This window comes from Cinclus cinclus, chromosome 8 (assembly GCF_963662255.1).
Source record: "Cinclus cinclus chromosome 8, bCinCin1.1, whole genome shotgun sequence".
In the NCBI taxonomy this organism is placed as follows: Eukaryota; Metazoa; Chordata; class Aves; order Passeriformes; family Cinclidae; genus Cinclus; species Cinclus cinclus.
Genome location: NC_085053.1, coordinates 25,465,630 through 25,490,545, shown reverse-complemented (window position 1 = coordinate 25,490,545; position 24,916 = coordinate 25,465,630). Strand labels below are relative to the sequence as shown.

Genomic DNA, 24,916 nt, shown 5'->3' with positions numbered 1-24,916 from the left:
GATACTGCACATAACTGAGCTGTTGCCAAAAGAACATGCACAAATAACTGGAGCTGGACAGAAGATCTGTCTCTCCTGACAGTCAACACATCTGTATTTGGTTAAATAAGACTTGCCACAGGGGCATTATATAACACTTGTCATGTGGGTATTGGATTTTCAGATCATCCTAGAGGAGAACAAAGAGCTGATTTTAAGAATACTGATGTGTTTCTTGGAGAGGTTTCTGTGTTGGTTCAGGTCTACATCTAAAGATAGAAAGAAAACTGTGGGTCAGTGTGCTGATACTCATTGCAGATACTCTGCACCTGTGGAAAGCTTGTTTTTAAAGGTAAAGATCAAACGACAAGAAGCAATAATGTACAAGCTCAATAATGCAACAAAGGAGAACCTGAAAGCCACTAAGAGGCTATCTGATGGCAAGGACTTCACTGAATCTCAATATTATTTCTGCTTGTTTCCCTTTAGTGAAAGGTTCTGCACCTCATTCTCAGTCCCCTTACACTTCTCCACAAACCCAACCATAGCAATATTTTGGTTTGCACCAATATTAGTGGAGAGGCAGGGGCAGAAAAGCAGATCTTTTTCCTTTGGTGCATTCCTTAGGACATAAATGAATGTCCACAGCTCCTCTTTCCTGCATCCCTGTGGGGTGCTCAGCACGTGCTGCCCTCGCCCACCCTGCTCTGGGGTGTCCAGGCTGCACAGCTGGGCATTTCTGATTCTCCTTTCTTCCCCTCACACTGCCCCTGATCTTGTCACCTCTTACCACACTGAAAAAGCAGAATTTGGCCAGCAGGCAAAATTCTACTTGACTTTAGCTTTCCTCATTCCAAAGGCAGGAGGGAATTTTGTTTTTCTAGGTCATCTTTCCATATTATTAATGAATTAAAGCAGCATCTTTTCAGTGGTACATCCCATCAAAAGAAGCAATTTTCATCTTCTCTGAAGACAAATTATAAACCATGAGTTTTTCAAGGGCTTTGCTGCTTATGAAATGCTAAGATCTTGGCTATTGCACGGTGTAAATTAAAGGCAGATTTAGAAAGGGGAGATGAGATCACTTTGCTGATTTTTTGGAGCAAATATCAAAATGCATTTGAATGATAAGATAAACAGAGCAGGCTGAACAGCTGTTCTTCCACAGTGACTGGATGTCTTTGTGGCTCTCACTAGTAAGAGCCTGGCCTGGGCCAGCATTAGCTTATGCTCAGTCTCTGCAGCTGCAGCATTTTATTGAGATAAGACTCTGAAAATGTATTTTTAATTGTTAGAGTTAATGCTGGGAGAAGATATCTCTTAGCTGAAAGCTTTGGGTCAGTTTTTAAAAGACTTAACAGATTAAGACCAATGCTTTAGAGTATTTTTTTTCCCCTCCTAATAGATATTAAATGTCAGGCTTCAATGTTACTGCTCCACAGTGTAACATTAGATAAAAGTAGCTTTCAAGAAAAGAAACTTCACTTAGTTTAACCAAAAAGACAAACTAGATAAATTATTTTATTGTCTTTTATAATATTGAAATTATATATTAATATTACTCCAAAACTACAGTAGGACCCTTTTACTTTGCCTTTGCCTCCTGAGAGCCACCAAGAGCCAAAGTCTTAAATAAGACATATTTTTCTGGTGTGTGCCAGATGATAAAATATGAGTAAAAGTTAAACATCATTGGACAGCCTCTTCTAGGATGTTCCACATAACTTTTGTCAGCTGTACTCAGGAAAAGTTCCTATCTATGAAACAGGTGCTGAAAAAGTAATCAAGAATGTAAAGTAGCAATCTTGTAAGTGAGAGGTTAAAAAGACTGATTGGGTCAATACAGACTGAGAGAGGACAAAGCTGATTTTTAACATTTTGTGTTGCAACAACTGATTGTGCAATGAGAAATACAGAAAGCACATAAAAGCAAATTTAGTGCAAATTGAGAAGACTTATTTATCTATTATGAGATCTATTTATGAGATCATAAACTAAATTTCTCATCTGAGCAGACAGTTCTGGAAAGTCTTTCAGCAGGTATAGGCAGGACACACATCCTACTAACTCTAAGATACAGTGTCATAAATTTGAGTGAGACAATGTAGTAGGTGCCTGTCTAAGAAAGTACATTAATCTGGAAACTTGTTTTCTTTCAATATCTTGCATGATTTTCATCAACATTACACCTACATTCTGATCATTTTGTTTATTATTGCAATATTTAATAAACAACAAATTCAATGGGTTATGTGCCTTAGAAATTTTACTTTGGTCAGCATAAAATTTAAATGAAAGACACACCTACCTGTGAGACAGTAAACAAGTTTAGAAGTTGAATTCTTGCAAAAACAGTGTCGCAAAATCTGTTCACAGCAATGGAAATAGATTTTGCTGGTTGTGCCATTGGTATTACGAGATTGTTTTGCACAATATTTTTCATATCTCAAACTAATTCTAACATGTTAATAATCTAAAAGTTGCATGTCTGACAGCTCAGCTCTGTGCCCTCACAACTGGCAGACACTTGGGTTTAATATTCTGGTATGTCAGAGTGTGGGCAAGGTGGCAAGGACTTGTAAGATCACCTTTTTGCCCTCATTTCACCTGAAGAAATTAGATAGGGTTTTCTTACAGAAAAGCTAAATGCCTGAGGGAAGACTGTCTTGAAAAACAAGTAACTCTCCAAAACTGAGTAGCTGCAGGAAAGGGAGACAATGAGTTAAGTAATTTTTTCTTGGTGAAGCCTTTAGTCAGAACATCTAGAAATGCTACTGAGTCTGCTCCTAGGTGCAGCTACTCCCAGGGCTTTCAGTTTTACATCATTTGTGAGCCACAGCCTCTTCTTTTATGAACACTTTGTGGTACACTAGTGGCAGAGAATTTCAGTCATTCATAAATGACCATGTGAAAAATAACAGGTATGCTCAAGAGAGAAATGACATTTCATGAGCAGCTTGGGGATTATGGGTTTATGCTTTGCTGTGTTTGTTTTTCAAAGTAAATATTGATTAAATACTAGGAATGCCTGAATTTAAAAGTTTAATATACCCCAGTTACAGGAGGTAATCAGATTTCCATTGCTTTCTTGCCTTTCCAGCATATTTGCATACTTAGGGAAAGACTTTGGTCTGGATTTTCAGGCAGTGACTGCCAGTTTGTAGTAAATCATTCAGCAGTCAGACTTCATAAAGTTATAAAAAACAGAGATATCATACTAAAAACATAGCCTTGTCTTTTTTCTTTTGCATTTCCATGGCAGGAAGTTACTTTTCCTTTCCAAATACATTACTTTCCTTGAACAACAGCTTGCACAAATACAAAATGACAACTCCTACTCATGGAAACATTTTGCTTAGGCATTCCTGTAAAACTCGGGGTTGTGATTTCAGAGTTTTTTTAATCCCTCTGTGCTTTTATAGGACATTTGCAACAACTGAGAAAGAATCTGTAGATCCAATGTGCTATCTTCAATTGAGAATAGCTAATGGTCATTATAAGATTTAGGTACTGGAGCCACATTGTGATGTGAGGGTCACTACACACAGTGACAGAACAATCTGAACTGCCAAACCAGGGGGAAGACACCTGGATTTCCTGTCTCAGGGCATGTAAATCACAGGACAACAGGACATTGAAGATCACAATGTCACCATACAATATTTCCCCTATTACCATCTTTTTTAAAGAGGTAACTTTGGAAGAGTTTTGAAGAAGTTTGCTATATGACATCTATTTAAATAGTCTCAAATAGTGAGCAGTGTATTAGAATTGATTTAATAACAAGGCAAATATTTTGTGATTTGTGTATTTTTTTCAGTGGTGTTACTTATTTTCCATGCAAACTGATGTTCCATAAAAATTACCCCCTCACTCACTTGAATGCATTCTCATCACTCATGACATTAGTGAATGAGATACCATATGGTAAAATGCAGAATGTTACCAAAAAGGCTGATAAAATATGCAAATAAATATATTTTAGTGTATTAGTACTTTAAAAGTACTAATAATTTTAGTACTTTAATTTGTGCACTTCTTATTAAAAATGAGAAAATATATGACCACGGAGTGTTTTGTTAATTGTCTCAGTTAATGAAAACAAAAATCAGAAATATTTTTCAGGGTATCAAGCTCAATTTAAAATGACTACCTGTCAAATGGTCTTATACCATTCCATTCTATTCCACACACATCTCATTTACATATGTGCACATTATTGTATGACCTGCAGTTATGTGGTTGTTTTATGATCACACAAGGGACGTGGGTAGATCTGTCCCAGGGACAAAATGGGATTTTATATTCCTAAATACAGACGTTTTGTCTGCAACTTTTATTTTCAGGCTGCTGTTGATAAGATCTTTGTCTAACCCCTTGAAGAAATAAAAAAATTGTTTACATATGAGGTAGGCCTGGAAGGAAACATTTTTAGAAACCATGTGTGTATATTTTAGAGATTTTAGTAATAAACTGCACAGGGTGTTGTTCTCTTCTCTTGCATTTGAGTGTGCAACCTGCCTCTGTGGGATTTCCATCCCTTTGCTTCTGACACAGGGAAAGAGAGAAAAATATTTCTAACTTTGGGGAGCAAAATTAGCACTAATGCCAACATTTACACATGTAACTGTCTTTATCCTCCGGCAAGCAAAGGAGTGAGTTACTGCAAGGGAGTCACATGCAGAGCAAGGAGCGAGAAGCTCACAGGGTTGTGTGAAACTTGCCCTGCCAGGACAAGGTTTGCTACAATTCCTTCATTCCCCAGAAACAAAAATAACCCAAGGTGTGTTTCTGTGCTGTCCTGCAGCTCAGCCACTCTGCCTATCACTTTCAAGTGCTTGCTGGAGAACAACCACGTGGACAGGAGGATCGCGCGGTTCGTGCTGCCCGTGGGAGCCACCATCAACATGGACGGGACGGCGCTGTACGAGGCCGTGGCTGCCATCTTCATCGCCCAAGTGAACAACTACGAGCTGGACTTTGGGCAGATCATTACCATAAGGTACAAAACACAAATTCCACATGCTGAGGTTTGCTTGTCTGCATAGAGTCATGGAATCAGCTGAGTTGGAAGGGACCCACCATGGCCATCATTTTGTTGAGTCTGAGGCACAGCTCTTGTATGTAGCAAGAACAAAACTCATCTTTGGCCTTATCAGAGGATGCATCCCTCACAGAAGGGTTGTTTCAAGGTAACAGAGGTCAGGGACTGCCCACAGAGAAATTGTAATGGTCCTGTTCAATAGATGCATGTGGACATCAGGAAATGTACCTCTGTGAGGATAACTGTCTAAATTTTGCTTTTAGGCAACCAACCGATCGCTTCTAGAATTGGAACATTTTATTATTACTGGTGTTTAAAGCACTGTTTTAAACTTCACAACTGTTTTCAAACTGAAGTCTGATTCGTGTCTTCAAGTGAAAGGAAAAGGTTAAAAAGTTGCAAAACTGGAAATCTTACATCAAGTAACAGGGGCGGGATTAGGGGAAGAGGGAAGGAAGACGGATGCTACTATCAGGGCAGGTTTTCACAGAGATGTCAGATCACTCAGATGTTTTTTAATTATCTTCTCTGCTGCTTGTTAAAGCAGAAAGCTTCATAAACAAAGCTTGCTCTCAGTGGGTAGAGAGTGTTATAGCTGTGTACTCCATCCTTGAAAGGTCTGTAATGGATCCAAAAAGACTGGAGATCCAGCTGAACAGTTACAGCCAGAATAACTCCAGTGACTGCCAAAGAATTCCTCAGGGACTGAAACCTGCAGGTTTCCAGCAGGGAACAAATCATTATAAAAACATTCCTCATAGTCAGAGCTTTGTGCAATATATTTGAGATCTGCTTAACTACCCACCCACTGACCTCACCACTGCCCCATTTACATGCTGGCCTTGCCCATCTTCTGCTGGACCTGAAAACCTTCATGACAAGAAGAGAAGAGTCCTGAAACCAACCCCAGATGACAGCTGAGGTTTGCTAATGGGCTTCTGGCAAGACCTGGTTGGAACTACAAAAAGAAGAAATAAATTGTGCCCATATGAGCTCTTGCTTCAGGCTTGCACTCTCTTTGAAAACTGCTGGAATGGGCCTGTGCTAAAATTTAGTCTTTTGTGATTTGGAATTTCGAGATTTTTTTTAGCATGCGATGCTAATATAAGGCCCAGAGCATGAGCAGATATTACACACACTTCGAAGTAAAGAACAGTAATTTTAAAAATGAAGGAGAAGAAGGGTGGTAGTAAATGTAATGTATGCTCCAACTTTTCCTTAGCAGAACCCCCTTTTACCCCCCACATTAAGTGCTAGTACATAAGGACCAGACAGAAGTAAAACAGTAGAATGAAAATACAAGTAAAGATTGGGAAAAAAATCCAAGAAAAGAAGGGGGAAAAAAAAGACTCACAAATGAGGAAGCTAAACAGGAAATCATGGTGGACACAGTACCGTCAATGATGTAACCCAAATTCTAACTGTATTTTAAAGGCCAAACCTACCCAGATCTTGATACTTTATGACTTGGAGATTTAAAATTCACATAATTCTGAATGCCAGGATATTTCTGCCAGAGGGAAAAAAAAATGTTAGACAGATAATCTCTCTACTTTGCTCACAGTTTGTAAAATCCAGGTTAACAGTTTCTATCAATGCAAACATTGACGTAGCAAAGAGAGTAAAGATTTCCATCATCTTACAGAAAAAAAAATCTACATTAAGGTAAAGATGGAATGGAATAGCAGATGAACTTGCTTATAAAATCTTAGTTAAACATTTCTGATTTTACTCCCAATTAAGTCCTGAGACTTTGTGGCCTGAGGTAAGAGGCAGAAGCAGTCCTGATCAGACAGAACATAGCACTGACTGGAAAGCCTTTTAATGTTCATTATAGTTATCTCTTACTCAGATACTGAGCTTCTGTCCCTTCCTATCTGTGCTCTATCACAATATTATTAGGACACTACACAAGTTAACTTTTGCAAAATGTAATTTTAAGTCTTTCCCCTTCCCTATCACACCCACATGCTAATGTATTTTTTTTATTTTGAAAAAGGGCTTTAGGTAGAAATACTGCTGCCACTGTACTGGTACACTGTACAGCTGTAAGCAAGGAATTGAATATCCCTGCATTTCAGTTTCCATATGGGTGAATACACTTATCCTCATTTTCCCTAGTAGGTTAATGAGACTTAACTGCTTGCCAAAAGCTCTGACATTCTTGACTGATGAATGCAGAGGATTATCAGTGTAAATGCTTTCTGTCATCCTTTTACAACTGTCAACATTTGTTCTTTGTCTTTCTGCTGGATGGCCTAGCTCTTGGAAGTCACTAGTTAGGTGGAAATTAATACATCCAGTCACTTTTGCTCCTGGAAAAAAGAATTAAATCCCACCCTTAAAAATAACATTATGAAAAAAACATAAAGCCTTGCCCTGGTCTCCAAATCATTTCTGCTTGCCTGGCTGAAAAAATGGCAGGAAGGTCAAGTAAAAATACTTTCCAGAAATGGAACATGTACAGTCACATTCATGCTTGCTTCATATTTAGATCCAAGTATGCAAAGCCATGTGCTGTGCAAGGGCTTCATCCCTGGCCCAGCCTCTTTACCCTTGGCCTAACCCTTGAGATGGATTGACAGTAAAGGCCCCAGGCAGGGCAAGTTGTAGATTTGTCTGGCACAGGAGCTGCCCATGGTGACCCAGAGGTGTGTGCTGGGAGCTCGGCTGCCAAGGAGAACAGCACTGAGTGGGGCTGGCAGACTCCTGGCACGCAGCGCTGGGTGCTGCCGTGACCCACGAGAAGCTGGCAGAACTCAGCCCACAGCCTGGCTGGCCCCTCTGCTCTGCACATTTGATACTGAGAGAGAGCACAACTGCCCCTCCAGTGCCAAGGCTGCAAAGGCCGAGGGTGAGAATGTAGCCCTGGGTAGACAGTTTGGCCTGTTCTTGCTGTCTTGCCTGGATTCTGTCCACAAAACACTGGCACTTCCATGCAGTGGCTTGCGTAAGAGTATGGTTTAGAAACATCGTGTGGTTTCTTCCAGAAAATAAAGCTTATTCCTTTCTTTCATTGTTAAAGTATCACAGCAACAGCTGCCAGCATAGGTGCTGCAGGCATCCCACAAGCTGGCCTGGTGACAATGGTCATTGTTCTCACCTCGGTGGGGCTCCCTACAGACGACATCACACTGATCATTGCTGTCGACTGGGCACTGTAAGTAACACATTATAAAAGCTCTGGAGGCTTCCATGGTGGCAACATTGCTAAAAAGGCAAATGGTCTCCAGGGGTACAGTAATACATATAAATAGATTAGACAGATAGATAGATAGATAGATAGATAGATAGATAGATAGATAGATAGATAGAAGGCAAAGGAAGTGATTATGTAATTTGAAATGGTGTTAGTGTGGCCTTAGATTAAAAACTCTGCTGATGTGGACATTACATTTAAAAAGCGAGACAAATGAGGGAGTCTAGATGAGTCTTGGAAATATGTCTTGCATGGAAAGACTGAAGAAGTGGGATCCATTTAGTGTAAAACTAGAGCTGAAAAGGTCACCACAGCAGCTTTTTATATAGATAAGATTGTCTAGAAGAGGACATTGATCAATCTTCACATTCACAAGGAGGGAGGATAATGAAGTAGAACAAAGTAACTACCTCAACCAAAAAAACCCAACTAAATTAAGAACTACTTTTATCTAGAAGGATAGTCAGGCAATGGAAGTGGCTGCACCTAGAGAGGTTGGATGATGATTTTCAAGACAAGTTTGAAGGTTGGGACAAATGTGCTTAAGGGGCAATTCTGGCATCTTGCCTTGGGCAATGACAAGGGACCAACATTCCTAGTTTCCATGGTTTGCCTGCACTCTACTTATGTGAGCCCATTGACATTTCAAGGCCATTATCTCAGTGCAGTGAAGTGCTCTGCAAGAGGCCTGAGCCACTGCTAAAGCCAACAAGTACCACTGCCACCACTGGCACCCCAGTGCCCACAAGAGCCATGACAGCACGGTGCTGGTGGGGGCTGTGTATGGCCACTGCTGCTGCAGCCCCAACAAAGTCAGCCTGAGTGTTGGCACCAATAATGTCTTCCTTTCACCACAGATCCTGATGCAATTCTATGCTCTCTGATGTCAGTGCTAAACAGGCAGCAGCTGCTTGCAGGCCCCAGTTTTGCAAGTGCAGCTGTTCTGCACAGAGGGCACTTTGCAGCATCCCCAGTTATGGGGGATTGAACAGCACAGGCAGGGGCTGAAGCTTAACACACTTGGGATGAAAGAGATTTGTGTCACCTGTGAGAAGAGTCACTTTAAAACTTCATAAGCAGTGGTTTATTTTTTATTTTACTTTTATGTAAATGCCAATGGATCAGTCAATTGTGAATAGTCTAGGAAGATGAATCATAAAATACTGGTTCCTAGGTCATTAGCATGTCAATTAACTGGGTAACTAGCATATGCATACACAAGGAAATGTCCAATTTATTTTTATTTAAGCTATATAAAATATATCGCCTTTAATACAGGGAGTTTCATTACATCAGGGTTCTGGATAAAAATGTGTTACAAGTCCATTCTGTTATATATCCTATTTTGTTCAACTTTTAGCCACCTATTTTTTTTTTTTTTTGCATGAAGAACTATGAGAAAAAATATTTCCTGTGCAGATATTATTATTATTATTAGCATTAATAGGAATCATGAATCTTGTGTTGTATGAATATTTTAAGACTGTATTACAAAAGCCTTTTCCCTCTACATTGCTCAGTTTTTGCCCAGCTCTTGCAACATCAACATGTCATTATTTTTTCCAGTAAGCCTTCCAGGGTATATGGGAATTATTCTTCTTTTTGTCTTACACAACTTTTCAAAACAACAGAGAAAAGACTTTTCAGGCTATAGTTCCAGATGGTGTTAAAAAGTGAGTAAGGAATAGACCCAATTTTCTGTCTTTTGCAGATGACCTTTCAAACAAAAAGCATATTTCTGTATTTCAACACTTGGTGGTTTCAAGAGCCTGCAGATGCAAAGTGTCAACATGGTTGACACGATGAATATTTTCAGTATTAGTTTTGGAAGTACTGGAGTATGAAGAATGCTTAAAGAAGGCTGGTTAGATGATCTCACGAGACTGAAATACCCATTACAATGCACTGCAGGTATTACAACTCTCTTAGGTAGCCATAACGTGTATGTGATCTTCATACCCTTAGCTAGTGCTTAGAGACATGAAGAAGAAAAACAAAATGTTTCCCAGCTCATTTATCAAACACAAGGAAAAAGTTTTGCATCTTTAATTATATCATCTGCAGCTCAGATGCCACTGACTCACACACCTGCCCTGAGAGCAGCAGGTTTGGCCTCTCAGTGGAGAAATGCCAGTGGTGTGTGTGGTGGTTTTCTCCTCGTGCGTAGTGCAGACAGCTCCATACATTCAGAACATGAACACAACGTGTCAGGCAGTCCCTTTGCTTAAGAGCTGCAGTGTGGAGCACTGCTTCCTTGGAAAAATCCTGTCTTGAAAAGATGCTAATCAGAGCTCAAAAGGGAGCTCAAACTCTTGAGCTCTGCTCATACAACTTCTTTACCATAGCTGACTTGTTGCACAATCCAAAATTCACAACACTAAATATCTTCCCAAGAATCACTATTTGATAATCAAGAAGGAAAGAAATCAGTGTGTAACAGGAACTTTTACTGGCATGTCCTGTTTAACACGTTCTTGTGGAAATTTTCTTCAAGGCAAAACCCACAATCAGAACAGTAGGAATTTAAAAAAATGGGTTGAGCAAGCAAGTGTAGGACTGGGTTCTGGAGTCAACAACCACATCAAGGTGTAGGCTGTGGAATATTATTGCTGAAGTTACTCACAGTGGCACATACAATTTGGGTAACTCCACACACAAGCTTTCATGCAGGAATTTTCACGATAATTAAGCGGGCAACTGCATAAACATTTATATGCACAGAGTACCTGCCTAAACTATCTGGGAAAAAAATCAGCACAGAGTTTCAATGCTTTTCTATATTAAGATACAAGATCAGAAATCTGGGCAGTGTTGATATTGGACCATTACTGACTTTAATAAGCCAAACATCTGGAGATTTCTGAACCTCCATTTTATAACCTACATTTATAAATTAAGTTACTAATATGACAGAGTTGTCAGATGTATATGTTTTTCTTGGAAAAGACGTGATGTATTTCAGACTTAGAATCTATATCATCTATTTGAAATCTCATCAATTTTAACTAATATGTTCCAGGATGATTCAAGTGTAACACTTGTCTTTGACAGCCAGTTACTTTTGTCTGTTGATGATCTGTATTTTAATAGATTTATTTTTTTAGATAGTGATAAAAGCTGTAAACAGGGAAGAAATCCTCTAAGTGAATAAATGAAAATTAGTTAAACTATATATATATAAAATACTGTCAAGCATACACATTTAAACTGGAAAAGGTAACTGAAAATGAAGAGTCTTTAAGAGCTACTGCGTAGCCAGTGAAAGAGCCAAAGTCACCACAGGTTTTACAGGAATGAATATTACTTAAATATGATCAGTGGCTGCTCAGATTGTGAGGATAGTTACATAGCAATCTTCTGAATGATTTTGATTGTATCCTGCCCATTCTACCAATACAATAATCTTCTTAAGTAGCACTTTGGTTGCTGAGATTGGTACCATGATCACTAATATAAGGGACTGGCTGACCTCTGCCTTTATTGAGTTCAGATAGTTGCAGCACCAGTCTCCAAATCAGGCCATATTGCAGGACCTTAATATATAAACTGGGACAGAAATGCAGGTGTGATGTGCAGTTCCACCTTTTCAGTGCTGAATCAGCCTGCATCTCTAGGGGGACACAGCTGCTCCACTTAGCTCAGTTTCACAACCAAAGTGTGTGGCAGCATAGCACACCAAGCTCAGAAAAGGCTGGAAAACCCAACTGAGCTGCTCAATAACTAATGGATGCCTGATACCAAACTTATTAACATTTCTAAATGTTTTAGCTCATAAAAGCAGCAAACTGGCCTTCAGCCATAATTACAGCTGATGGAGGCACAGGAATTTACCCAAAGAACCAACAACTTACCATTACTGTTTCATTTTCCAGAGACAGGTTTAGAACAATGATCAACGTCCTGGGGGACGCGCTGGCCGCTGGGATCATGGCCCACATCTGCCGGAAGGAGTTTATCAAGGATGGTGACGAGGTAACCACGCTGTGAGCCAGGGTGTGCCAGGGTGTGCTGCACTATGGCAAAGACCCTGCAAGCTCCCACATTTGCTTCTTCCAGTTTATAAAAGGTGTTTCAGAGAGAGGACAGAATTGGGCAATGGGCAGCTTAGCACACGGAGTGGAGGGATCTTTTTCCATGAGGTTGTGTGAAAAGCCACTGGAGTTCAAGGCAGCTGTGCCTGGCACACTGGGGATGGGAGCAGCAGAAGCAGCTGCCCTGTCCTGCAAATGCATGAGATGCTGGGACTGTGAGTTCCATGCTCAGCACCTAGGTCCTGACTGGCCAGCAATTTGTCCTGCTAGAAGAGTGACCAGCAACAGAGCAAGGTGACAGATGTTCTTGACTACCTGTGTGTAGGGGGAGGTAAATGTGTCTATGAGTGTGTATATGTGTAATCAATGAGCTCACATCAAAAGAAACTACCCTGGGCACTGCAGCCCCTGAGGCAACATAATCTGAAGCCACCCTTGCAATAATTTTCTTTCAGACTAGCACAAGCACATGACTCCATTCTAGATTTCACTCTCAGACATTTTCATGCTTTCTACATTTAATACAAGTCCTTCCTTACATTTTTGTTTTTCCTCCTCTGTTCATACATCACACTCTGTATTCTGCCCCTGTCTCCTTCCACTTCTATGCATTTTCTTCCTTCCTCTTTGGCATGCATCATTCAGTCTTTCCTTGTAACAAGGGCTCCTCATGTCCTTCCTTCAATCCTTGACAAAGGAGATTCCTAATTCCATGAGCCCATCAGATTTGGAGGTGTTAATCTCCAACCATTTTAGCTCATGGTAGACCCTCATTACCTTTCTTCCAAAAAGACAGAATAGTTCATGCAGGAACATTTCTTCATCAGGACTAACCTTCACAAGACGTTTCATTTCTGTGCATTACCTGTAGTATTCTACACAAATAGCAGAGTTTTGTTTCTTTCATTCTTTCTCTCATTCTACAGTTTTGCAGTCAATCCCATTCTCACACCTTCCTGTAACATTAATTTAAAATTTCTGCTCTTTGAAGTTGTATGTAGAAAGACAGGCAGTGTCCTCTGAGATAATTAGCACCTGCAGTAATTACTGATGACAGGATTAGGCCTGACTACAGGGGCTACACATGCAGCTACCTACAAACCCCCTAAAATACAACCTCTGGGTAAGGTAAGTCATGCATTACAAAGCCAGAAGTGTAGGCTGAGCTCCTGCAAAACACAGGCCTCCTGACATTTCACTGCTGTATTTAGACCTCAGTCAGAATTTAAGAAGAGATGTTGCAGTAATATAAAATCCCTCCTGAGGGATTATTTAGTCATCTGTGATGAGATTTTTCTTTGAATCATGCTCTGTAATGGTATTAAAATATACTGCTAGTCCGCCATACATTTTGGCTGCATAATTTGTGCAGTTAGTAATATATACCCAAAGGCCATATTTTCTCAGCTGCAAGCCCACCTCCTTTCTTTGCCAGTATTTACGTCTTACTTTCCCCATCAGAATCTGGTTTCATTTAAAAAACACTTCAATATTTAACTTATGAATCAGTTAATAAAATCCCCTTTATTTCTTTCAAAACAGAGCAAACTGAAGAGACAGGTGTTATTTTATTGAGTTAGAAGAAAGGCATAAGGCAACAATTAACAACATTTGTTGTTAAATATGGTTAATAATGGTTAAATAGACCATTTATTGGTCTATTTAATTGCACCCAAGAGCAAGCACTGCCCAGAGCTCAGCATAGTAGCCACTGAGAGTCTGTACCTTTTGAAGGTACAGAACAGAGCCCTAGAATTCTGGTCTCTATTTACTCTATTTGTGTCACTTTTCCAATGGCAAGCAGGTGTTACCATGAGTGTAAGTTCAGTTAGAGTTGTGACAGCATTTGCATTTTTACACAGACCCCTTCGCTTCATGCAGATGGTGCAAAGATGCTTTAGTGTATATGAGAAGCAGCTTCTGAAAGTCTATGGAGGCTCTAGATAATCCTGGTGAATGTAAAGCAGCCCACAGGCTTTCCAAGTAAAAGTTCCCTTCCTGTTGTATACAGCAAGCAGTGGCAGTATTCCAGATCTTAATGCTTTTCACATAGGTGCCATTGATCTGTGAAACTAAGCCTGTTAACATCCATCAGATTGTGGCTTACCAGAGAAATGGCTGTGTGAAGACCATGAACGAATCTCGTGGACCAGAAACAGTGAAAGGTTTGCAGCACCATATACCCATACAAGTGGAGCAAGAAGAAACTCCAGTGGAGAATCACACTAAGAAATCCAACAGTAAAGACCACTGCACTATTGAAATAAATGAACTAGAAACAAATGTGTGACTGCTACACTCAGAGGTATCTCACACCCCAGTGACCTGATACCCAATCTCTACCTCACAGCTGGAAGAAGGACTCTTTGCCTTGAACAGGAAAACGTGGACTTACTGCCAGCCACTTGTACTGGAGCTAGGAGACCAGCTGTGAATGTCAAGGAAAGCACACAGCTTGCAAGAGACATGGGCTTCTTTAGGTGGAAAATTTTACTACTGAAAAATAAACTAATGGACTACTACTGTTTTATTCTGCACTTACTGACTTCAATATAGTATTTGACACTCCTTTTGCTTCTCTTTTTTAAAAGCTTTTTTTTTTATTTGACCCTTTTTGATTTTCTAACCAAAGCCTTTTTTTTGTGAATTTCAGTAATTATGAACACTGTAGAATTTTTGCTATGTGAAAATGTTTCACCAAAATTGCTAAAGATACCAATTTTAGCAAATAGAGAGTTTGTGCTTAGTTTTATAACAGCAGTAAGAAAATCACACTGATTTCCTGATCCCGAGAGGTTACATCTATTCCTAAATAACAATGCAAGCAGACAGGAAGTGAAGCGTGCATTTGTGCAAGAAAGGGCATTAAGGTAATTGTGATGGGCAGCCTCCAAAGACAGGCAGTCCAGTGTGATACCTAACACAAAGATTTCCTAGGTCACTGCAGAGCACAGTTTGCCTTCCAAGTGCCAGATTTATTAACCTTTTTTTAACCTAACTCTTCAGTCAAGTCAGTTCCATGCACATGCAGTGGCAGAAGCAATGTGAGCTCTAATCCATAAGCACTGGTGCTAATGTGTCCTCTCCTGTAACCTATAGGTTGTTCTACTGTAAATATGTATAAACTCAAAGCTCAAACTCATGAACTATGTGCTGCATCTGAAGGGCAGACTGAACACAAACTGGAACCCGAGGATGCTGAGTTACAATGGGGTTTTGTGAAGAACTTGATGTGGAAACTGCCCCATTATTTCTCATCATTCAGTTGACAGTTACTCCCTTTCCACTGTCTACTGAATCTTTCACTTACAGTAAAATCTGCTGCATATGTTTCCAATGGTTGTGATAGAGAACATTTTTAATAAACCTGCAATTTTAAAAAGAGGCTGTCTGTGCACTTCTACCATTAGTGTCTTCTTATGTCTCTGCTAAAATAGAGAGTGAGAGTGAGGACACCTTTTGAAAAGTTGGGATTTGATGCAGACATTACATACCAGCTCATACCAATACACTTGACCTATTATATTTAGCTACTTGTGGCATAACAGCTTGAGATACCATGTGCCTGGTATTCTAATATGCCCTTCTCATTCTGTAGGACGAAAATTACCCAGACAAAAAGGACAATTTTCTGCATTAACCAGAAGTGTTTTGTGTATTAGTTCACTGCAGATTCAGTGTATCATTCATTCAAGATTAGTGGTTTTCCTGGGATGTACATGTTCACCTCTTCTTTAAGGGCTCCTGTTCAGACTTATTTCTTATGTCATGCACTAAATAGTTGCCTCAGAGCACTGTAGTACAGGCAGTTTAATTATCAAGCAGTAAAGCTAGAAAGAACACACATAGATCTTTGTCTGTAGTTCCTCAGAAAGTATGTATTAATTTGAAAATATGTATGGTTGGTAACTGTTTTCCTGATTTGACCCTAGAGTGAAAACAAATTCAAAAAACACAAAGAACAGGGAAGAACTGAAATGATTCAGAGCAACTTGCTCCAGACCAAGTCCTGTGAAGGACCTGCTCTGCAGAGTGTCATAAGAATGAGTGACTGGGGAGAGCTGAGGCTGCTCTGTGCCTCTCTGAATGGGCAGAAGCACTGATTGACAAAAACATCTGACACTTTTACCTCAGCAGCTTCAGGACGTCCCCCTCATCTTTCCCCAGCTGTCCATTCCTGCCTGTACTGCCTCCCCTCCTCTCCCAGATGTACAGACCCAGTTATTTATGAGGCCAGACAAAGAACCAGATGAGAAGTATTTTTAATTCAAACCAGTTCACATATGTTTTTAGCATAGTCCTAATAGATAGTTGTGTCAACACAAGTGAAGGGGTGACACAGGGACAAGATCAAGCAGCCAGGGATAAACCAGGGTAAGGGCACGTGGACAGGGCAGGGTCTCTGTGTGCCAGCTGTGCCCACAAAGAAAACACAACCAAAAGTCTTAACTTCACCCAGTCAATTACAACTACATGAGGTCATAGTATAATCCTGCCAGTCATCTATCAGTTTACAATCACCTTGCATAGATAAAAATGATGAACAAAGAGGTCAAGTGGATCCAAGATTTTGAACAAGTAGTTCCAGACTAAGTGGTTTTGGAGTCTGCCCACACTATGCCACTGTGCCAAGGAGAAAGTGCTCCCAGCCTTACCACCTCCTTCTTCCTCAGCCACCTACAACCTTTGGCTAAGTACAAGTACAAATCCTCTTGCCCCTTGCCTGAGACAGCTTACTTGGTGTGACACTCTACAGTGCAGCCGTGGCTCAAGAGGTCTAAGTCAACTCTGATGCTTAAGCAGCTTCTATAAGGAGAATTTCAAATGAGATAAAGCACTAAAGACCAGCAGACAGTTATGCTGCTCAAGTCCTACACAACAAAGAAAACCACAATTTTGCCCATTATGGTCTCAGATGTAGGTAATGTGGGAGTCTCATGTGTGAAAGCATATTTTTATGGAATCAACCGGCTGGTTTAAAATCAGCTTTTTGCATTCAAACCCTATGCAAAGAGTGTCCAGCTCTGCTTTGCAAATTGGAAATGCATTATGTTTTTTATACTATAGTGTCTGGATCTTTAAAACTTGGGGTTTACAGCAATCTGTGCCTCCCATTCAGCTGGGAGGAAGGCAGTGGTCCTGTTTCTCACCTGGCCTTTTTAATTAGTGGTATGAAATGCTGTAACTAGAGATCCTAAGGCACTTTGGGCCTTGGTGCTGGTAAATATGTGTTGCTTAGTGTACTGTGTCCTTGACTGGACCACCTGACTGCTACCGCATTCTGTACTGAACACAAGACACCCCTGTTAGCTGGGAGAGGTGAACCCTAATGTTATGATAATTTCTGATAATTTCTATGGTAAGTTTTCCTCCATTTAGCTATTTTCTGTGTCTCGTGGTGTGTGTTGTCAAGCAGCTTGATGCACAGTTTAATTAGACTAGCAGTAGGTTCCATAAGATATTTGTATGCATGGATCTGTTCACATTTTCCAGTTACAATCACACTTCCTTCCAACAAAAATAACAAAGCTGTTGATAATCAAGTTAGAGTGCAAGTTTTGTGTTGGTAAATATGTTTCTCCTACTTTCAGAGCTTAAAACAAACATGTGACCTTTACAGACTCAAAAAATTTATACTAAAAAAAATCAATCGACCAGTCAATCACAGTTTGCATGGTATAATTTCAAGCATATATGGAAAGAACATATTTCTTAATTGGCAACATTCAATCCTATTTTGGAGTTGCCTCCCTCTGCTAAACAGAAAGGGAATGTAGCTAACTAAAGTATTCTGAAGAAACACTGGGGAAGTCTTGAAGAGGGAAAGACGATAATTAAGAAGGGTGGTGGACTGCATACAGGTATAGAAGAAAGAATTTGGGAACTAACCCAAATTAGCACACACTTATCAGAGGCAGTGGTTTTATGGTAATTTGCAGCTCCTTTGCTCTGATGATATTACTGAGAGGAAAGAAGCCACTGCAGATTGTTGTGGCATAAAGCATAATTAAAGACATATTAAAACAGGTTCTTGAGGATTTTGCCAATGCCAAGGAAATTCTGCAGTGTTGAATTGCTGTAATAAATCCTTGTGCAACAATTAGAACTGAGAGAGAGAGAGAGACACAACCAGAGCGCTTACACATCCCAGTAACTCCCAAGATCTTTTGGCTGCCAACCCAAATACAAAAGTTTATGGAATTAATACAGTTACTCTCATGCTCTGCTAGCCTTAATGGATTCCACTTAAATTATTTAATTGCAGCTAAGTTTATTTGTGCCACCTGAATATGATCCTAACAAACAAATAAGATGATCTAAATAGTCAAAATGTTAAATTGTAATTGCCCACCCTGCTATACCAGCAGTTCTATAGCACTTAGAAAAGACAGGAACTCTGTAACAACCCCATTTGATGAGGTCTCACTTTCAATTCTACAACAAACACCAATTTTAGTCCTTTTTAACAAAAGCAAACTGATTTATAATACTTTCAAAGCAGACAGAAAGCTTCATCTTCAAGCCAGATGGATGGTCTTGGAAATTACCTCAGTCCTTTCTGTGCTTTCCATAAAAATATAAGTATTAGCAGAAGGTGATTGATGTGTGCGAGCTAAACGCGTAACCTGGGAAATGAAGTGAATGTGGAAAGCTCAGGCTGCCTCTGATCTTGCCCAGTGCTGAGCACCCCCCACCCCGTGTCTGTGCCTCTGCTGAGCACCCAGGTGTGCTTTTCCAGCGAGAGTAGCTCTGTCACTACAGACACGGAGACAAGGAGCAATTGCTGGCTTTCCCCTGCAGGCACTAAAGCTGGCTGAGATCGCAGCCCCCCCCAGCTGAGGACTAAGTACAGGGAGGAGAGAAAGTAATGGAGGTTTTTCTACAGGGATGCTACTGTTGCCTACCTTGCAGTGGGGGAGCTTTTTGCAGTAATAAATATCTGGCTTTGCTGCATTTGGAAAAGAGGCCTCAGAATAGACAGATTTAACCCACCCATTCCTAAGGGCTGATGTGAAAATGAAACACATGTATTAAAATTCTCAGTTTAGCCTGTGATTTCACCTGCAACTGAGATGAGAGACTCAAAATTACATTCCTCACTAACTACTCTGGACTGGTTAATATTCCTGGAATTTATAACAGGGTTTGTCCCACAAAACCCCAAATGGATAAGATCAATAGAACAGGAAGCCTGGTCACTATTTAAGGTCAGGTTCGTTATTCACTCAGACTTCCCAAGTGGCCACAAGAATGCAGGGTTTGCTTCCCATCTGTAAACAGAGAAAAGGTCCGTTCTAAATCAACAGGGTGATTGATGCATGGGAAGGATAAATGAGATGAAGGCTGAGGCAGTTATGTAACACAGTAAAGGGGACTCATGATTGCCCTGGATTAGCCACTTCTGTCTCTCTGGAAGCATTACTCACAATAGTCACAGGAATTGCCAGGCTTCCATTTCAAGCGACAGAACCTCAGATGCCATCATTTCTAAGGCAGTAACAGTTGCATCTCTGTTGCTTAGAAGATGATATATGGGAATACATTCGGCGCAGCTGAGACTTTTGGCAGATTTGTGTCACGGGTATTTTAGAAATTTTACATGCTGTCAAAGTAAAATTGTAGCAGTATGTTATTGACAGAGTGGTATTTTGGGGAATGAGTACAGAAGGCTTCAGAAGGACAAGATGGGGAGTGTGGTAGGTGAAGAGGGAAAATGTTCAATCACTTCTGCAATAGAATCAAACCTTCTTTCCCTGCTGGCTCCACGATGAGATGGTACCAACAGCTGAAGATGTATGGAGGGAGCAAGGCACCCTTCTCCTCACAAAGCTTCTGTCCCCACGTGGCCACTAAAGGCAAATCTGCAGGTACCCACAGGCATCTGTGACTCCTCAGCTGTCCTTCCCTCCAAACCAGCACAGAGCACTCAGTCCAGCACAAGAACCAGCAAATGTTGTTCTTTAAGAGTTGCAACTAAATCGTTATAAAACTCTAGATTTCCTATTCCACTGGAATGTGCTCAGGTAGGTCACAGATGTGTTCCAGCTCTGGAAGTTTTGTTCTGCAAGGTACAAAGAGTTCTGCATCTGTTGCTTTAAAATCAGCCACCTTTCATCACAAAGAGGTATCTGCATTCCATTTAGGGATTAAATGTATGCTTCTGTGTTTCTGCACACCACACCAGCTGAAAGCCAGGCTCTGACCCACCACATGAAACTCAGTGTAGTTAATCACTGCTTTTGAACTTTCCTAAAAAAGGAACTGATATCTCTAGCCCACCATTCTCCCCCCTCCCCCTCATAAAAAGTATTTTAACAAGATGGAAAAAGCAGGGGAAGCAAAACAAGAAGTGTTTTATGTTCACAGATATCTCATATTACATCTGCTACAGAAACTGCATGGGCTAAATGGCAAAACCAAAAGAAAAACGAGAGTGACCTTGAGATGTTTCATTATGATTTCATTGCTTCTAGTGGTTTTATTGGGTTTTACCACTAGACTATTAAAAACATGTGGAAAGTATAGAGAACTAAGTCAAACTGAGCATTTTCAACCCTTCTTCTTTTCCATTTAAATACTTTTATATTTCTTTAATGAGTTTTCCTGAAAACAAAGTGCGGAGATTTGGGTAGTCTATATTGATAGTTAATATTATTACCTTTGTTTTAGAATAAATCATCCACTTTTTAATTAAATTATTTCTCTGACATGAATCCTTCTTCACCATGTATCTGGGGAAGGAGAAATCAGGATGGACAGGAGGGTGTCAGTCCAGCACTCCAGCACTGTGGTTGGATGTAGCTCTAGCAAGAAGTTTTGACAGTAAGTTTAAAAGCTCTGTAATTGGGAGAATTTCCACTCTGAGCTCCTTCTCAGCTATGGTCTCCACACTGGTGCTGAGCACAGGACTCATGTACAGCTCCACACCTCACTTTCTGCACAGGGTCTCCAGAGTAAATTTCCCAATAGGTACTAAGAGGTAATCTGCCTCCCATTTTGTTCATCCCATAGGTGGGAACAACCAGGAAGATTCACTTTGGTTGTTTCTGCCTGGTTTGGCATTGGGAGATTCCCTTTGGTTCTTCCTACCTGCTTTGCAGAGAGAGCAGGAACAACCCAAGTGAGTCTTCCAGTGTCAAATCATTCAAGCTGTGATGGTGAGGGTAAAGCGACTCAACTCTTCAGCACATCAGGGAAGTGCTTTGAGTTTTATTCCACCACTGCATTTGCAATAAACAAATCCAAAACAGAGGTCCACCAGAAAGAAGGGAATCTAGACATCTAGAGTATTATGTAAGTAATCAAAGTTAATTTTAATCCTGCATAAAAGATGTATCTTAAGATCTTTCTAAAGCTTATTCCTGGGATAGCTGTCAACAAACACACAATTATACCTCAAGTAACAAAACGAGTCTCATTAATTTCTTGTATGCAACTGGAGCTGAAAATACTGAAAATCAATACAATTTTTTATCACAAGCAACATTCTCAGCAGTATCAAAATCATATGCTTAAAACAGATTCTGGAACTATCATGGGGAAAACTTGAGTTGCCTGTACAACTGTGCATTAAAACACTCTTTGCCTGATTCAAAACCACTTAAAGAAGGACTTTATTGATGGACTTTTTAATGTCCTTGGATACTACTGAAGAATTTTTATGGAAATACTTTGTATACTGGATTATTAGAACACATTTATCATCCATTGCCTCCACATATATCTCACAGCTGGCTGACTTCACAACAGCAGCATGAATCACAGCTACAGGGCACACCAATATTTTCCTCACTAAAGGCAATGGAGTTCTTTAGGGAATTTACTTACTGTTCTTGTATTAGCATCATAATAAACCAATTACAATGACCTCCATAAATTAATCCCATTGGAGGAGGAAATATTTTTTAAAAAACAAAACTAAGCTTGTATTATATAAGACTCATATATATGTTTTAAATTTTCAGGATAACTGCACCCAAAACCAGGAATCACCAACATTACATTATAGAATTAAATCAATTAACAGGACTATATTGGACCATGTCATGGAAGCTTCCCAAGAGACTACCTCCCATCAAAAATTCTATTTGTAAAGTATGTCTTTATTCTTATTAAATTAGAATAATTTGCTTAGGGTTTTTTCACAAAATTTGCAAAAATGTTAGTGGGCTCAGTCAACATGCTGAGAAGGTTCATCATAAATTAAACTCTTATTTACCATCAGGAAAAACTTCCAAGAGAGATCAATCATGAGGTTTTGATCATACCCCTCCCACCTCCCCGCTCTGTGTGGACCACTGGGGAGCAGAAGAAATGGCAGTGGGGTCCCAGGAAGGAGGATACCTCCCTTTCCCATCCACTTTGCTAATGCAAGCCCCCAGCATCACTCCTTCATGCACTGAACACCTGCTCAGGAAAAGTCCCCTGTATCTGTCTTGCACAGCAGCAGAACAGGAGGAGGGCATTTGGCCACAGATGCCTCAGGAGCAGCCCTGCCAGCCCAGTTCTTCAGCACCTGCAGGAGTTGGAGGATCCTTTCCCCAGCTGCCCTTTTAATGTATAGTCCTGAAGGATTTATGAGAGCTAAAATAAACAATCTCCAAACTCCCAAAGCAGTGATTCTTCTGTTGAGGAGATGCAGCAGCTCTTCACCCTGGCAGTGCTGCCTGGCCCAGAGACCCCAGCGAAGGGGGCAGCTGCCAGCCCCGGGGAGCAGCCCCACGGGGACCCTGTCCCACTGCCAGGACCCTGTCCCACTGCCAGGACCCTGTCCCACTGCCAGGGACACTGTCCCACTGCCAGGACCCTGTCCCACTGCCAGGACCCTGTCCCGCTGGCAGATCTGCAGTCAGTTCCTCAGGAGTTGTCACTGCTCCCCCAAAGGAGGCTTTGCCAGCCTCTTTCTGCCCCATCCACATCCACCTTCCAATTTCATCCATAGTTTTTCCATCAGGACTTTTTCTTTTTTTTTCACAGAATCTTTGGATTGTAAGGGGACCTTGAAGATCATTCAGCCCCAGTCCCCTGCCATGGGCAGGGACATGTTCCACTAGACCAGGTTGCTTCAAGCCCCATCCAACTCACCTTGAACACCTCCAAGGATGGGGCAGCCACAGCTTTTCTGGGCAATCTGTTCCAGGGCTTCACCACTCTCACAATAAAGGTTTTTTTTTTTCCTAATATCTAAAATAAACCTACTCTCTTTCAATTAGAATATCACCACCTCATCCTGTCACTACATGCTCTTGCAAATAGTCTTGTCCTATCTTTACAAAAAAAAAATAGTTTTGAAATATTTTTTCCTCAGAAGAGTATCTATATACTGAGTAAGGCACTTCTTTTTCATTAAACACAGCACTTAGACCCCGGACACCACAGTACGGCTCATGAGACAGGGCAGGACCCCCCTCACCACCCTACAGAGGCCTCGGCTCCGCCCTTCATCCTCCGTCCCTCCATCCTACACGGTACCCCGGAGCTCACCCCTCCTGCCAGCTGAGGCTGGGGACATCGGGATCGTGGTGCTCCTTGCAGAGGGAATCACACCGTACCACCTTGGCATGGGGAAAGCCTGAGCCTTGTGCCGCCTCCCTGCCCACAAGAGGGGCCGCCACGGCTGCGGCCGCTCCTCCCCTCACGGCCGGCGAGATGGCGCCCGCTCCGCTGTGGGACCCCTGTGTCAGGAGGAGCGGAGGGGAACGGGTTCCCCGCATCCCGCCCGAGCCCCGGCCCCGCCGGGGAGGCGAAGGGGAGTTAAACTCCATGTGGGGAGGTAAAACCTCTGGGGAACATCGAGCACTCGCAGGCCTTTTCTCCCAGAAATTCACAAGAGAAGCCATGGGGGTATCTGGAGTGGCAATGGGCAGGAGCAGGCGCTGGGTGCCCCATCCTCGTCAGGGGATGGCCGTGGGTGAAGGAAACATATGGAAAATGTGTTTCCTGGAGGAATGGGATGAAGGGAAGAAGGGTTCGTGGCATCCACATGGCAGACACAGATGGGCTACGTGCCCACCGCCTGAAGTAAAAGCTCATTATCCACGAGCTATTTTTGGCACCTGATTAATTCTTTATGGCTCTCAAGCTGCGTTTGTACTCCTGTCGTGAAAAATCATAGCTCGGAAAAATCCCATTTCCCCCCATTTTGTGCAGTATCCTCTGTAAGGAGGAAGCATGGCTTCTAAGAGAGAAAAACAGCCAATAAACCTAGACCTCAGTCTACATACAAACCACACAGGAATACCAAGCATGAACAAATGAATATTTAGGGATAAAATTACCAACTGAACGTTTTAGACTTCAAGTTTTCACTATTCATATATCTATCTCAGCCTTAAAACCCTTCTATTCCTCTCTTTCCCAAATCCAAGCAAATTACAGGAAGAAAGTTACGTGAAAGCAACGTTCGTGTTGCCTCTTTGTGGCCTAAGAAAAGGCCAACTTCCCAACTCCCATTTTCACTAAAGGAAATAATAAAATTAGAGTCCTGCTTCATTTTGGATTATGGGTACCACCCACAGTCAAAAAATATGTAAGCTTAGTCCCAAAGCCTTCTGATTATTTCTCAACATCCTTCATGGCATCTCTTACTCCTTTAAGAGAAATAAATAAACTCCCATTTTGGTCTGACAGCATTTATGTTCAATGTCATAGGTGCTGATGATA

At 41.1% G+C, this 24,916-nt stretch overlaps 1 protein-coding gene across 1 annotated transcript in view; it reads left to right on the top strand.

Annotated features, from left to right (window-relative positions):
• The window catches only part of SLC1A7 (solute carrier family 1 member 7), a 47,921-nt gene extending 33,378 nt beyond the window's left edge, over positions 1-14,543 (top strand). The window contains exons 8-11 of the mRNA XM_062497196.1: positions 4,787-4,981; positions 8,049-8,183; positions 12,095-12,194; positions 14,307-14,543. Coding sequence (XP_062353180.1) covers positions 4,787-4,981; positions 8,049-8,183; positions 12,095-12,194; positions 14,307-14,543 — 667 coding nt within the window. The remainder of the gene's footprint in view (positions 1-4,786; positions 4,982-8,048; positions 8,184-12,094; positions 12,195-14,306) is intronic.
• Positions 14,544-24,916: the final 10,373 nt, after the last annotated feature.